General features: G+C 37.9%; 1 protein-coding gene across 2 annotated transcripts in view; it reads right to left on the bottom strand.

Moving 5' to 3' along the window:
• The window catches only part of FAP (fibroblast activation protein alpha), a 66,072-nt gene that overhangs the window by 15,050 nt on the left and 37,249 nt on the right, over nt 1-13,773 (bottom strand). For both annotated transcript variants that reach the window (XM_016197143.2, XM_016197292.2), the window contains 6 exons: nt 13,154-13,207; nt 11,472-11,596; nt 7,724-7,771; nt 2,631-2,729; nt 2,095-2,164; nt 1,166-1,360 (listed from right to left, as the gene is read on the bottom strand). In XM_016197143.2, the coding sequence (XP_016052629.2) occupies nt 1,166-1,360; nt 2,095-2,164; nt 2,631-2,729; nt 7,724-7,771; nt 11,472-11,596; nt 13,154-13,207 (591 nt within the window). The remainder of the gene's footprint in view (nt 1-1,165; nt 1,361-2,094; nt 2,165-2,630; nt 2,730-7,723; nt 7,772-11,471; nt 11,597-13,153; nt 13,208-13,773) is intronic.

The following is a 13,773-nucleotide window of genomic DNA, read 5'->3' as shown; positions in this document are numbered from 1 at the left end:
AGTGTAGTGTTATTTGATAATCTACTTATTAATTGTAAGATTTTACTCAAAGAGTGCTTTTAATCATTTTTGGTGTGTATTTCTGTTCACAAATGGAAGAAAAATTTGAAAGCATATGGGTTATGATTACTTTTCTACTTTAAAAAATAATTACTTGTGAGTCTAAACTTTTCTGCTTTGATTACAGACAAAATACAGAAAAGTGTTGTCTGGGCCTGGCTCCTAAATGTTAAATACAATCTGTGTTGTATATGCTGAATTAAAATCAATATCTATTAATAACATTAAGATGATAAAAGAAATGTACTAATGAATTTTCTAAATTGCTATTTGGTGTGACACAGTGTTTGACCTTTAGCTGTCACGCATGCATACACATCCATGACTGAGGGTGCAAACAACCTGTGCTAGCTTTTACACTTAGAAATTATTATTGTCTCCCTTCGTCTACTTACACCGTAGTAACAGAAACCCAACAACTATAGAGGGATATCCAGAAAAACCCAGAACAGTGTTTTCAAATAAGTAGCAGTATTGGTGACTATAAATTTTTTGTTTTAGGAAAAGATGATTGAGCCATAAATTGTGGTTGAGAAAGTCATTGGGGAAAAACCTGTCTTTTCTCTGAATGTTTTCATAATAAAATTTCTGTAATTTAAAATGAACTTTTTGTCAAATGAAAATAAGGAAACACTTTCACAGTGACACAACCGTGCTTCACAGCTGGTTTAATAACAAATAAATACTTAACACCTATAAGTATATAGTGTTGATGAAATCTTGACCTATTCCTAAATTTATTAGGTAGAATCCACAATGCTTGAGCAAATTCAGCTGTTTGGCTTCCTAAGGACTATACCTAGGCTTTTACAAATTTTTCTGTTAATTGTGAGCCATGTTAATAAATGAAAAGATATTAGAATAACAAACATCGAAAGAGACTATTTGTCACTGTCACTATAAATCATTTTTCTACACACTTATCAGCTCTCTTTTATGAATAATTTTTTATCATATTGGACAAAAATATGCCTTTAAGATTAATGACAGATTTAGATGAAGTAAAAATAGACCAAAAAAAAATTAAGTCATTAAGGATGAAAAGCTTGAGTACTTGAGTGACTTTTGTTGCATATCAATTTCCGTTTGAATGACAGATGCTCACCTGACGGCTGTGATCTGGTCCTCAACTTCATAAACACCCAGCTTTCGATATACTGCATACAGGTGTTTGTCCCCTTGGAAAGCTGTTCCTCGCCCATCCACCAAGGCAATGACTATCCCTTCCTTGCTCGCGAGATAAGATATCCAACTAATAGCAAATACAGACCTTACACTCTGACTGCAGGGACCACCATACCTAAAGGAAAGAAAAACACAGAATCTCTGATTCCTTTGTAAAACTCAACTCCCATGATGGCCAAGAATTGCCTTAAGTGTTCGTCAGTACATTTGTATGATAAAATTTCAATAACAGTGGCATTAGAACTGGCTCAGAACCAAGAGAGGACCAGGCTTTTCCCAGAGGTTTGCTATAAGGAAGTTGTTTTGGGACACAGCCTCTCCTATTCCCCAAAACGGATACATCTAGGGTTGGCATTTCAAGGAATATGTGTGGGTTTTTCGTCATTTCTGCCACCTGCCACTTGCTAAAAGCAGACATAAGATATACTAAAAAAAATGCATGGTGTTTTAAGCAAATTGTGTGTAGGTCAGCACTGATTTTGGGTGTGATTCCACTAAATGTATTCCATTCCCTTATTTCATTTCTAACTCAATTACATAAGATGCTAAGATGATTTACAATCTATTTTTTTTGGCTGCAATTTATCTCAAAGGTATTCTGACACATTCGGCAATTTGCCATACAAAGGAAATTCAACACAGCAAATGCAAGCAAGTCCATCTAAAATCTCAAAACTTCCTCTATTTAAATAGCCATATTTTATTTACTCCTATTAGTGGAGGAATATATGAAAACAGCATCAATAGGAAATGTTACTAAAGAGAGTGGTTCATTCTATCTCATAAATGTGTATTTAATCCAACATATTTTCAGTAAATAATTTTTACACTGAAGAAAATATTACATACACTTGAATTAGCAAGGGATACTTCTTTGATCTGTCAAACTGAGGTGGAAGAATCATCTTGTACCATAAAGCTTAGAAGAAGAAAAAAAAGAAGAAAAATCTTTATTCTACTATACTCACAGAATTATTTATTTTCTTTAATAACATATATAACATAAAATAAATTTGTCACTAGTAAATTATTAAGAATCAAAAATATGTTTTAAATTGATTTTTTTACATGTTTTTGTTTAATTTATAAATTATGAGAAATCTTGAATTATTGTTTTTCTAACACACATTCTAAAATTAAGTAAGCTCTTCTTTAAAAAACACACACCTGTCTTGAAGTAGAGCTATAGAAAAGTATAAGATCAATTCTATTCCCAAACATATTAAAGATATTTCATGAAACTGTAACTACTGTTACAATAAGATTGTTTTAAGACCCTGTAATATTGTAATATCTGCACTATAGTACTTACCCTATCATTTTTTTAAAGCAAGACAAGTACTCAACTTCATATCTATAAATGAAAAGTTTTTAAAAGAGCTTACTAATTTCATCCACTTCAAGTTTCTTTATTTCCTCTTTAGGCAGCTGGATATTTTTCAAAGCATTTTCCAATTCCTTGTTTTCTTCCAGGATTTTAATTTCTTTAAAAAAAAAAAAAAAAGCCCATCTTTAATTAGTAGCATTTCTTTAGGAAAATTTCTTTCTAAAAATGCCTTTGGGTTTAATATAGATGAAACTGAAACTATATAAGGATTGCTTGAGGAGTCTCACGTCGGCAAGCATATTTTTAATCCAGCCCCTAAAGCAGGTATGAGGTTACGCAGAACAGCGATCATTATCACCTAACCGGATTCTTACAGGATCAAAAGGCATTTTGAGCAGAATCACAGAAGCAAGGATGGTTATTAAGCCCTATTTTCCCATCTCCAACTTTTCTTTTTTAACGTGAAGTTATGGCCTCAGTTGGTGACAGTTATTTTATCATTCAATGAAAAAAGTAGAAGTAAACCCTATATTTCTGAAACCTCAAATTGACAATTGTTTAAGTAGTTATAAAAGTTGTTTTAAAATTTTTAGAATTCAAATATACTTTAAATATATATATATTTCTTAAACCTTTCCTGCTGTAAACTTGATTGATATAGGATATTCTTTTTTTTTGGTATTGAATCTAATTTCTTCAAATTCTTTCTCTCATAGTGGTTACATATTTTACTAAAACAATAATACAGTGATCTCTTTCTGTCTTTCACCTTAAAAGATCCTCTAAAAAACAGCTGTTTATATTTGAGTTTAGTTATGCTTCACACTTTAATCTTTGAAACTGAACAAATCCATTTACTCCCTGATGCTGTAGATTGTGTTTCCAGCAACAGAGGGCTGTTTGTAAGCTTTATTTTAAACTGGAATTGATATCAGGCATCATCTAGAGAAAAATTAGACCTTCATAGAATGCGTATAGTTTGTAGCTTTATTTTTTAAAAGAGGGTCTGAAGGATTTCTGGAATATAGAGGTTTCTACGTAAGACATCCTGTGAACTTCTTGTTTTTGTGCCTTTTAAAAAAGTGGTCCTTGAAGATGGGGAACTGGAGCAGGAGTACTTGGAGCTACACTAAGTTTGCCAAACCACTTCCCTTGTAACTCCCAGTTTTCATGTATTCGTGGCATTTTGCTCCAACATGTTATATTTAATCTTAGAACAATTATAGATGTTTTTGGTATAAGTTGTATAAGATACATAACAAATTTCATTTTAACTTTGGATAATCCATCAGGAAAGAAATACTTATGTCATCTTAAAAGTTAAAACCAGCCCTGGCTAGTGTTGCCCAATGGTCGAATATAGGCCTGAGCACTGAAGGGTCTCAGGTTCGAGTCCTGGTCAAGGGCACGTACCTGGGTTGCAGGTTCAATCCCCAGCCCCCGTAGGGGAAGGTGCGGGAGGCAACCAATCAATGTGTCTCTCTCACATTAATGTTTCTCTCTCTCTCAAAATTTCAGTGAAAACACATATCCTCAGGTGAAGATTTTTTTAAAAAGTTAAAACTAAATAAATAAATGGAGTACACAGTTCCGAGTACAATGAAGCCTGCTCTTCATTCTCCCTGTGTGGGTTTTATATGTTGAGCTGTTATGAATACAGGGAATCCTGTGTGGAGCAAGCACACAGTGTGACTACATTGTTTATTCATTGATTACTATTATTATCATTTTTTCAGCACTGGATATTGAAGGCAATAAGCAGGTTTTTCCAGGTTGGTTTGACTTTGATTTTTTTTCTCCATTCTGTTCCTAGCTATTGAACGTTTCTGGTTCATGACTTACTGAAATGCCACATTTAATTTAAAAGTTTACTAATCTTTGTACAGTCGAAGGTTGCATTTTTACTAATAAAAGGGTACTCTTTTCACCCCTTGGAACAAAATAAAATTTCATAGGCTGTGAGGAGAGGAGGGGTGGCAATTGGGCTTCTCTATGTGGCTTTGCATTAAAAGCCTATAATCTGGCAAAGGAGTGCCATAGCCCAGACTGCACCTTTTTAGCTTGTTTCACTCATTGTATACTCAGTACCCAGCATACTTGCTACCTCTTGCCTGACATGCAATATGCCTTCTCTACATAGTTGTAGACTTTTTGTTATGATAAAATTAAGTGGTAAGAATGCTAGATCATGTATGAGATTTTTGTTTAAATCGTATTAACTACCATTTATTCCCCATTAATTAAATTATGTGAGGAATCTGTTTAAAAAGCTGATAAATGAGGTCATTCTATCAGTCGGGTAATTTTAATGAGCACCTGCTGTGCCTGAAGCAACTAATCCTCAACAGTACCCTCGGTGTCAAGTGCCAACTCTTGTGAGTTTCTATAGCATCTGGTTCAAGTACTATCTGCTGTTTTCAAATGACCTTACCCATTTCTCAGAGAAAATGAAGCTGTTGTACTGTTTACTGCAATGCCCTCAAACTTTCATACAATTGCATCCATAATTCTTCATTTTCTCTCATCACAAGGCCAGAGATTAATCCCCCCGCCTGTCTCTGGACTCCGTCTCTTCCCAACTTCTCAGGGACCTCCCTCTTTTATGTCTTCTACCCTTCTTGATCTCCTAATTTCTTCCATCAGCGTTAAACCATTCTCAAATGTTCACCATCTTTGAAAAACAAAATTAAACGTCTACCAATCCCTTCCCTATTGAAAATACTGTCTCTTCTTATTTACCACCTCTGCAGGCCTAAATTTACTTCAGTCTGGCTTCCACTTCCCTTGTTTCACTGAGATGGCTCTGATCAAGCTAATGCTAATCTCCTTCTTGCTAAACTCCTGGATTTAAAGCAGGCCTCTCCTCACTCTCTGTAGCACTGGACACAGGTCCTCTCCTGCCCTGCCCTGCCCTGCCCTGCCCTGCCCTGCCCTGCCCTGCCCTGCCCTGCATGATGAAATCCTCTCAAGGTTGTCCTCCCCCTTCTGTTCCCTCTTGGTCTTCTTTACAGGTTCATTTTTTCTCTTTCCATTCCTCGTGCTGGTGTTCCACAGAGTTTTAGCCTGGGCTCGCTCTCCACCCTCATTTTCCCCACTCTGCTGTCCAACCCCATTCATGGCCGTAGTAACCATGTCATTAATGTTCATAAATGAATGACTTGATTATTACCTTCAGTCCAAACCAATCTCCCAACATCCAGATCCAAAACTACCCAGGACAGCTCCACTTGGATATCCCATCAGTACCTCAAACTCAACGTTCAAAACAAAATTTGTCCTCTCACCCAAAATGTTCTCTCCACTGTGAATCCCCCTTTTCAGGAAACAACATCAGTATCGTTCCACTGACCAAGCCAGATGTCCAAGCAGCATCAGCCCCTCCATCATATTTATAAGCCACAAGTTTGATGCAGCTATCATTAAGAAACATTTCCTAACCCGAAACCCAGGTGAGCTGCCCTGCTTATGTGCTTGCTGGGCTCTCTCTGTTTCCCCTGTATTAATACTGTACCCCACTGTATTGTAACTGTCTATTCACACATTTGCTTTCCCCCATTCATCTATAATCTCCTTGAGGACAGAGACCATATCTGACCCAGTATCAGTTCATTTTTAGGATCCATTATCCAGCACAGCATCTGATTTAATGTGAGAGGTGCTTAATAAGGATCTGTGGAATAAAGATTTCTGGCACCAAATGCAGTGGAAAATGGATGAAAAAACTACAAATAAAAAGAAGAGAAAGCATCTGCTGTAAAATGCAACTCCAAAATTTGTATAGGAATTTATTAAAAATACAGATTGCCTAACCTAACCCAGGATCTATTGAATTGAATTTTCTGGGAAGAGCCCCAGAGTGTTTATAATAAACATCTCTGGAGAATTTCATCATTAGACAAGTTTTCAGAACTATGCTCTAAAATATTCCCATTCTATTTTGCAAGTTAGAAAACATATAAATACATATTATATATATATTTGTAAGTATTAGGTAAAGTAATAAAGCTTTGTAATCCCTACTTCAGTAATCAGTGTCTGGGAAAAGGGAAGCTGACCTTGACTTTTCAGTTATGGAAAAATGGAAATTATACATTTCATAGTGATTCCCATTAAAACAAAAGGTTACAGATTTGAAAGTAGAACTGCTGTAAGTCCTGAAGATTGAAATGAGCCAAACTGAGAAATACAATCAGTTATTATCAAAAGTATTTCATTATTAGACCCAAAGTAAAACAAAACAAAATGAAACAAACAAACAAACAAAAAAACCCTTTCAAAATGAAACCAAATTCACAGTCCCATTATTACAATGCCTGTTCTACCCAGAGCTGCTGAATCAATTCTGTTTTCCTCATTGCCTTATTTTCATCTATCCTTGAGCCATTGAACTGGCTGCCAAACTAATCCCAAAGCGGCCTCCTGACTTGTCACCGAAGCTGCCCAGGGATGATTGCAGGTGCTGAAGTCCCTCATTGTCTCTAGTCACCATCAGCTTCAACATCAAAGATCTAGAGAACCCCAGGAAGAGTTTCAAGGCAATTATACACTTGGATAACTCTGTTGAGAACAAGAAGGGTTATCTGTAATTTGTGAACTATTCTGAACCAATATCACAAATATAGAATGGATGTGGACTATCTTGGTAGCAGCTGAAAATGGAAAGCGCCTCCAAATTTGGGGGCTTTCATACGTGGCGACAGTGTGACATAGCTGTTAAAACAAAAAAGCTAGCGTGATAGTCACCCTCTGCTTTGAACTCAAGTTATATCTGGAACTTTTCTCCAGTTTGAGACATTACAAAAAAAAACAGGAATTCTTATTTGGGAGGGAGGTTGTACTAAATATCCTCAATTTCCTTCCAATTCTAAGCTTCCGTGCTTTTTATAAAGCTGATTGGGGAAGACAGAATTAATCCTTCTGATCTAATTCATCTGTGTTATGCCAGGTTCTTCCTGCAGATAATTATTAAATTTCATATGACCTGGTTTGACTCAAAGAATATCCAGCTCCGTGTGATAATAAGCTAGGTGATAACAGGATTCCATCTCACGTCCCCTTGTTGGTGGGGAGAAACTCCCTTGCTTCCTCAAGTGTGGTGTCACTGAGACTTCAGGCTGTCTGCAGACAGGATAGCAGCACATGAGAGAGTACCTTGATCGGTGCGGCCATCGTGAAGGGTGGAAATCGGGAGGCCGGGGCCTGTGCACAAAAGTGAACAAGACATGACTTAGTTTTAAAATAACACTTAGTTTTCAACGGGAACTGCTAGTAGTATTTGTGATTAATATCAGGCTCAAGTACATCTTTTAATTCTACAGCAATTTTTCCGCCATAGAGAAGTGAACATCACCTTTTAAGTTACATTGAAACAACGCATGAGATCAAAACCCACTCAAAGAACAGATGTGAGGGAAGAGCTGCTGGTGCACTTTTCCAACAGTGATGCTGAATAGTTCGGATCTAACTACACAGATGGACCCCAGAAGTAGCAGTGATACATGGCCTTCTGGGAAGATGTCATGCTGTATGGGCCAGTTTTAGCTGTGTCTTTATTATCAAGTAACCTTCACCAATATCCAGACTATATTTTCAATCTGGCTTCTTGGTTCAGTTTATTTGGTGGGTAGAATCCAGCATCTTTTTCTTAAAAGTAATTAATACAGGAAGAAATTAATTTATATAGATTATGTTGCCTATTCAAATATGCTGTGGAGGGTCACATTCCCTAGGAAACAGACCCAGAAGGAGTTTTGGGGGCCAGGCGTTCATATGGGGGTGGCGGTGGTGGTGTTAGAATACACACCTGATGAGAGGGGAGGCAAGCTGGGGCAGCAAGGGAAGGTGGGCTTTAGTGCAGTCACAGTGGGGGCCTCAGCCGACCCCCAGAGAGCTCTGGAGCTGGATGTCCTGCAGAGGTGTCCGGAATGGGGCCAACGGGGCTGGATTTTATCCCGAATAATGGAGCAGTCATTGGATGTAGCCTGGGTTGAGAGCAACCCCCGGGGGATGAGAAGGAGGGCTTGGCTGTGAGCTGTCAGCCACCAGCACTCTCAGCAGCTAAAGAAATGAGTGAATCAGTCGTGAAGTTGGGAGGTCTGGGTGGCACACCAGTGTCCACTGTATATTCCAACATGGAATTCAGGTTTTCTGCGTAGAAACTAGCCATTTCAACAAGATCTACAAGTCCTTACACAGTGTCTATCACTGACTTGAGCTATAGAATAAAATAATACCCGGAAATATACTTTTAAAGGATGAACTTGCTCAGGCAGCTGATGGGTTAAGAGCAGTACACCTGGGGCTAGGAGTGGCGGCCCACGCCCCTCCTCAGAAGCTCGCCTCCTTTGATGTGGAAGGAGGATCATTAGAGCAGCACTCTTGGTCCCAAACAAGCAGAGGGAAGTGACCTATTTGGTGAGGCCCATGAAGACAGGGCATAAGTAACGCCTTGTCCTGCCTTGTTCCTGGCATTTTGCAGCCTGCAGAAACCCGCTTTTGCTCTGATCCTCCGTGCTCCAAGCATGGCCATGCCAGGCGCCGTGGCGGAAGCCTGTGGCATCCAGTTGTACTCACATTTATGCGAGTAGCTGTAACTCTGGGCTGCAATGTTAGGAAGCGGCACACCTTAGCCACATTTTCCAACCAACCTTCTTGGTAATAAAGCTAATATTTTTATTTCCTTGTCTAAGCTGGTAGTAAGGAGAAGGGATATTATTTATTCGAATCCTTCAAAATCCAGCAGTTCTTTACTGTGTGGCGTCTCAGAGGTTTATAGAATTTCATTTCAGAGGCTTTCATTTTGTTCTGCTCTCCTTCCAAGTTATTAAAAGGAACAGGCACACATTATATTTTTGGTCAGGATGTAAGGAAATGAGACATAAATCTGGATTTCTTGACTTTAGTCAATCAGTATCCGCCCTATGGAATTTTCATGGGTATGCAGTTCCAGAAGCGACAACTGGCACATCTTTTTTGGCCCAAAGTACAAGACAAACTAATGACTGACTGCCTGTGACACAAGTGGCCCGAGGGTGTGATCTTAGTGGCGGAAACATCAGAAGTCTAGAATTCCTCCTTTGCATTGCTTTTGTTCCATCAGCCTGATAATCGTGATTTCACCTATTTTAATCCTAATATGTGGAATTTACTCACCGTCGCTCTTGGAGAGTTTGAAGTTACATAATGAGGCTTTACTCTTAATCCTAAAGGGAAAGATTTCAAGGTTTTTCTTATGATGGTGCGGTGACTCATTTTACTGGAGCTTCAAAAACACCAGACGATGTGATGCTTCCCACACAGTATATTTTTTGCTAAATGGGAAATTACCATACTGCCGAGCAAGAGTGAGTGTGGAAAAGTCAGGCAATTCAAGTTCTAGAAAGGACTCTTCCACCAACTTTTGATGAGAGCTTAGTCTTTGTGCCCTTATGCCCTTATCTCTTCAGGGGGCACTCAGGCTTGAGCAAATATTAAGGAGACAAAGTGATATAAAAAGTGGTGTAGTGCTTTCAAAAAGGCTTAAAGCACTGCACAAATGCAGGATGCATATAAATATAAATGTAAGTATATATACGCCACTGATACCTTTATCAGTAAATATATCTGCATAAGAATGAGTTTTTTGGTGGACTTTGCAAAAGACAGCAATGATTTGATCTTTCTAACACTTATGTTCATTCAGCAAGCATGCAATGTCTATTATGCAGTAGCCATTCTTCTTGGCCTTATGATGATAAAGGTTTAAAGAAAGCAGCCTCTGCCTTCAGGAAAGATAGACAACTCAGCACAGTTAGTTCAATGATACTGCATGCCTGGTATGTAAGCTTTCAATATACGCTGCATAAATACATAGTTTGAATTGAAAATGCTGCATGTAACTTGAGAGAACATTTAATGTATACCTTAAAATGCCATAATCACACATATGGTCATGAGCAACGATCTCTTAACTTTTCAAAGATGTCATTGACCAAACATTGTATGAAGGTGTTGTATCAAACTGACTTATTGAGAGAGCATTTGGGTTAAATTCTTAGTCATTTCCATGCAGTAAAATGAGCTGGGGCTCATGTTCTGGGGACAGGTGGTTAGGGTTAGACAAGTGGCATGTCAGGTGCCTTCCTTCTGGGAACTAAAGGGAACCTCAGGGTCCTCGGCAACTAGTCAAGGATCTCAACCAGTCAAAGATTCCATTTGTTCTCTTAGCCGCCCACCCCTACATGGGGAGTTGAAACCAGAAACAGGGTAATGGCAGGCATTTTGTAATAACCTCCTTTCTTTTCTGTGCCTCAGCGAACTCAGGGATTAACTGGGAAACAGGACAGAAAATGAAGGAGTAGATATTTCCCAAGTCTGTTTTCTAAATCCCCAGGACCCCAGCATAGCTCATTAATCCACTCATCGCCTAACCTAACCTATTTTATTGCTTGTCCATGTTCAAGATATAAATAAAATTTTATGCATAAAATTGAAATTATTTGGATAGAAATCATTCACTAAATGTACACATAGCCTAAGAAAGCCAGAAATACTTAATTTATTAACTATGATTTTTAAAATATTTGAATGATTACTTATTATGTTTCCCAAATTTAGAAAAGACATGCTAGGTGACAAAAGTTCATTTTCCATCCCCATTGAAACTACATTTTAAAGAATTACTGGCCTCTCAAGGAAAAGCTCTCCTAGGCCATCGTTCTTTCCCTGGACTGTAAGAGTTTGACATTTCTCTAGGCAAATGGATGAAGTCCAGCAGCCATTTAACCAGAGAACACTTCCTCTTACAATATTATTCAAATCCTGCTTAATAATCTGTAGCTAAGGATTGATTAGGTGGTGGTGACAAGGGTGATGACAGTGGCTATGAAGTGGTAAAACTTGTGTTCAGTCCATTACCTACCATAGCAGACAAGTGCATAGTACTTGGAGTAGTCACTGAAACTTGCTGTGTAATACTGGCACCTTTCTTGCCTTAGATGGCAAGTAATGCACTTCTTGCTTGGAGGATAGTTTCCAATGCTAATTCTAGAGGAAAATAAAAATAAGTTCACATTTTAAGATTGAATTTATCAAAATATACTACTCCCTATAAAATGGCTAATTAATATATTGACATCAAACCCACTCTATTTTTCTGGTGTCAATGTCACTGAAAGTAAGAGGGGATCTTAGCATTTTTATGTAGCCTGATTTTCAATTGTTGCCTGAACTGGCACCAGGCTTGAAAGGGAAGCCTTCTGTGATTTTCCTGGGGTGGGAGAAATATCTAACACCACGGATGGGCATGAGGTAATCACTCTCACAGCCACTCATCTCTGACACTTTACAAAGTGGTTGGGAATGCGTAGCTCTTCATCTTCCCTCCTCTTTTTTTGTATTCCCACCAGTAAAACACACAAGGGGAATCTGGCAGTCTCGTCAAGAAATGGACTCCTGTTCTTATGATGTGACTGAAAGGAGAAACAAGAAACCACAATTTATGTTCCTTCTGTGCCTTTCATTCCACCAGGCAGGCAATTTGGGCTCTTCCCTGGAATGTTCACTCAGCACATTTCTACACAAGCCAACCTGCACCTACCATGCTGGGCCCCTCTCTCCTCAGCAGAGCCCTCTGCGTGGTTCCTGAGTGGGGTCATTGACTTAAACACACATACTCCCGGGCCGTGTCGGAATTAGAATCTTTTCTAATTCGGGACAGATATGCCAGGATGGGGGCAGGGCCAGAAGCACAGCATGGACTGTACGATTTCCTGTGGCCTGGGCATGTGCCTTGTGCTGCTGACCTTGACTTTGCTAGAGGGGGGCCAGAGACATTGCTAGGTCCATGGAGGGATTCTCCCCAACAGATAAGGAGCCAAGATCCACCGGGATCGGAGTGAAAATGCCTTATTTCCTCGGTTGGGTAATAGTCATGTTCGTATTTTGATGTGATCTTGGAGATGTTAGGTAGCCATTAGCAGTAAGGGTGCAGGGCAGCGTGCCCAGGTACAGATCCTGGCTCCAGCAATATCACCTGCCTCAGAGTTGTTGTGGGAATTAAATAAAATCAATATATAAAGCAGTTGAAAAGGTAGCTGGCAAATTGTAGACTACCAGCCCACAGTAACTATTGTTATTTCCACATCTATAGAGGCTGTTGAGGGCACCATTTCAATCACCAAGGGGACCAGAGATGAATTCCTTCCAATCATATAATACGCTATGCCAAAGTGAATGATGTTAAAAGAAATCACACATCATGGGAATAAATGGAATAGGTATATGCAATAAATGTGTGTAAGTGAATAAATGTCCTCAATTTCCTGTAAAATTAGTTAAATTATTTAGCATTATGCTTATATCTGCATTAAAAACTTGGTTTTTCTTTTTGAAAACAAACATTTGAGTTTGCTAATATTTGCGGGGCATATAACTTTATACTGATGTAGTGTAAAACGTTCTCTGAATGTTTTATATTAATTCATAAATTATTCCTATTACATTTAAACCTTTTAAAAATATCCTATATATCCTGAGAACTATGACAGATTTTTATTCAAATATCAATATATAAAAATACTAAAGTGCATTGACATAAATTACCTGTAGATATTTCTTCTTCCAGGGTAACCTTCAAATTCATTGCTAGAATAAAACCTGAAAACATATTCAGAATTAGTAAATAAGTATCAATAACTTAATAGTGATAAGGTTGTTAGTACTAATACTGATGTATCAAACAATGAAGTCCAATTTTCATCTAAGCTATTCTATTAATAAATAATAAATGAACTATTGATTTATAGACTAATAATAAAGTATTAATAAATAGTTCATGAAACTATTTATTGATTTGTACTTATATACATAATTCTCTACTGTTTATAACTGAATTTTGTATGCTTTTTTCAGATCTTAGAGGATTAAATTATGCAGAGTACTCTTTTTTATTATAGGTATATTATATTCTGATTCATTAGCTATGAGCCACAAAAAATAAACTAAGAGATTTGATTACTGCCACCCACTTCTTTTTCCTTTGTTAACAGTTTAGTGGTTTCTCTATGCCATATTATTTTATTTTGTCTATGATTCTAAACATATTTGGATTTATTTTATAGACACCCTGGCAAAAGATGAGTTTGCTATAAATCAAGAAACTCATCCAAACTGGGATTCCACACAAAGGAGCATGTTAATTTACCCAGATGCAAAACTAGTCA

The sequence above is a fragment of the Miniopterus natalensis genome, chromosome 8 (genome assembly GCF_054644295.1).
Source record: "Miniopterus natalensis isolate mMinNat1 chromosome 8, mMinNat1.hap1, whole genome shotgun sequence".
Classification (NCBI taxonomy): Eukaryota; Metazoa; Chordata; class Mammalia; order Chiroptera; family Miniopteridae; genus Miniopterus; species Miniopterus natalensis.
The sequence above is the reverse complement of the archived record's forward strand: the minus strand, read 5'-3'. Positions and strand labels throughout refer to the sequence as shown.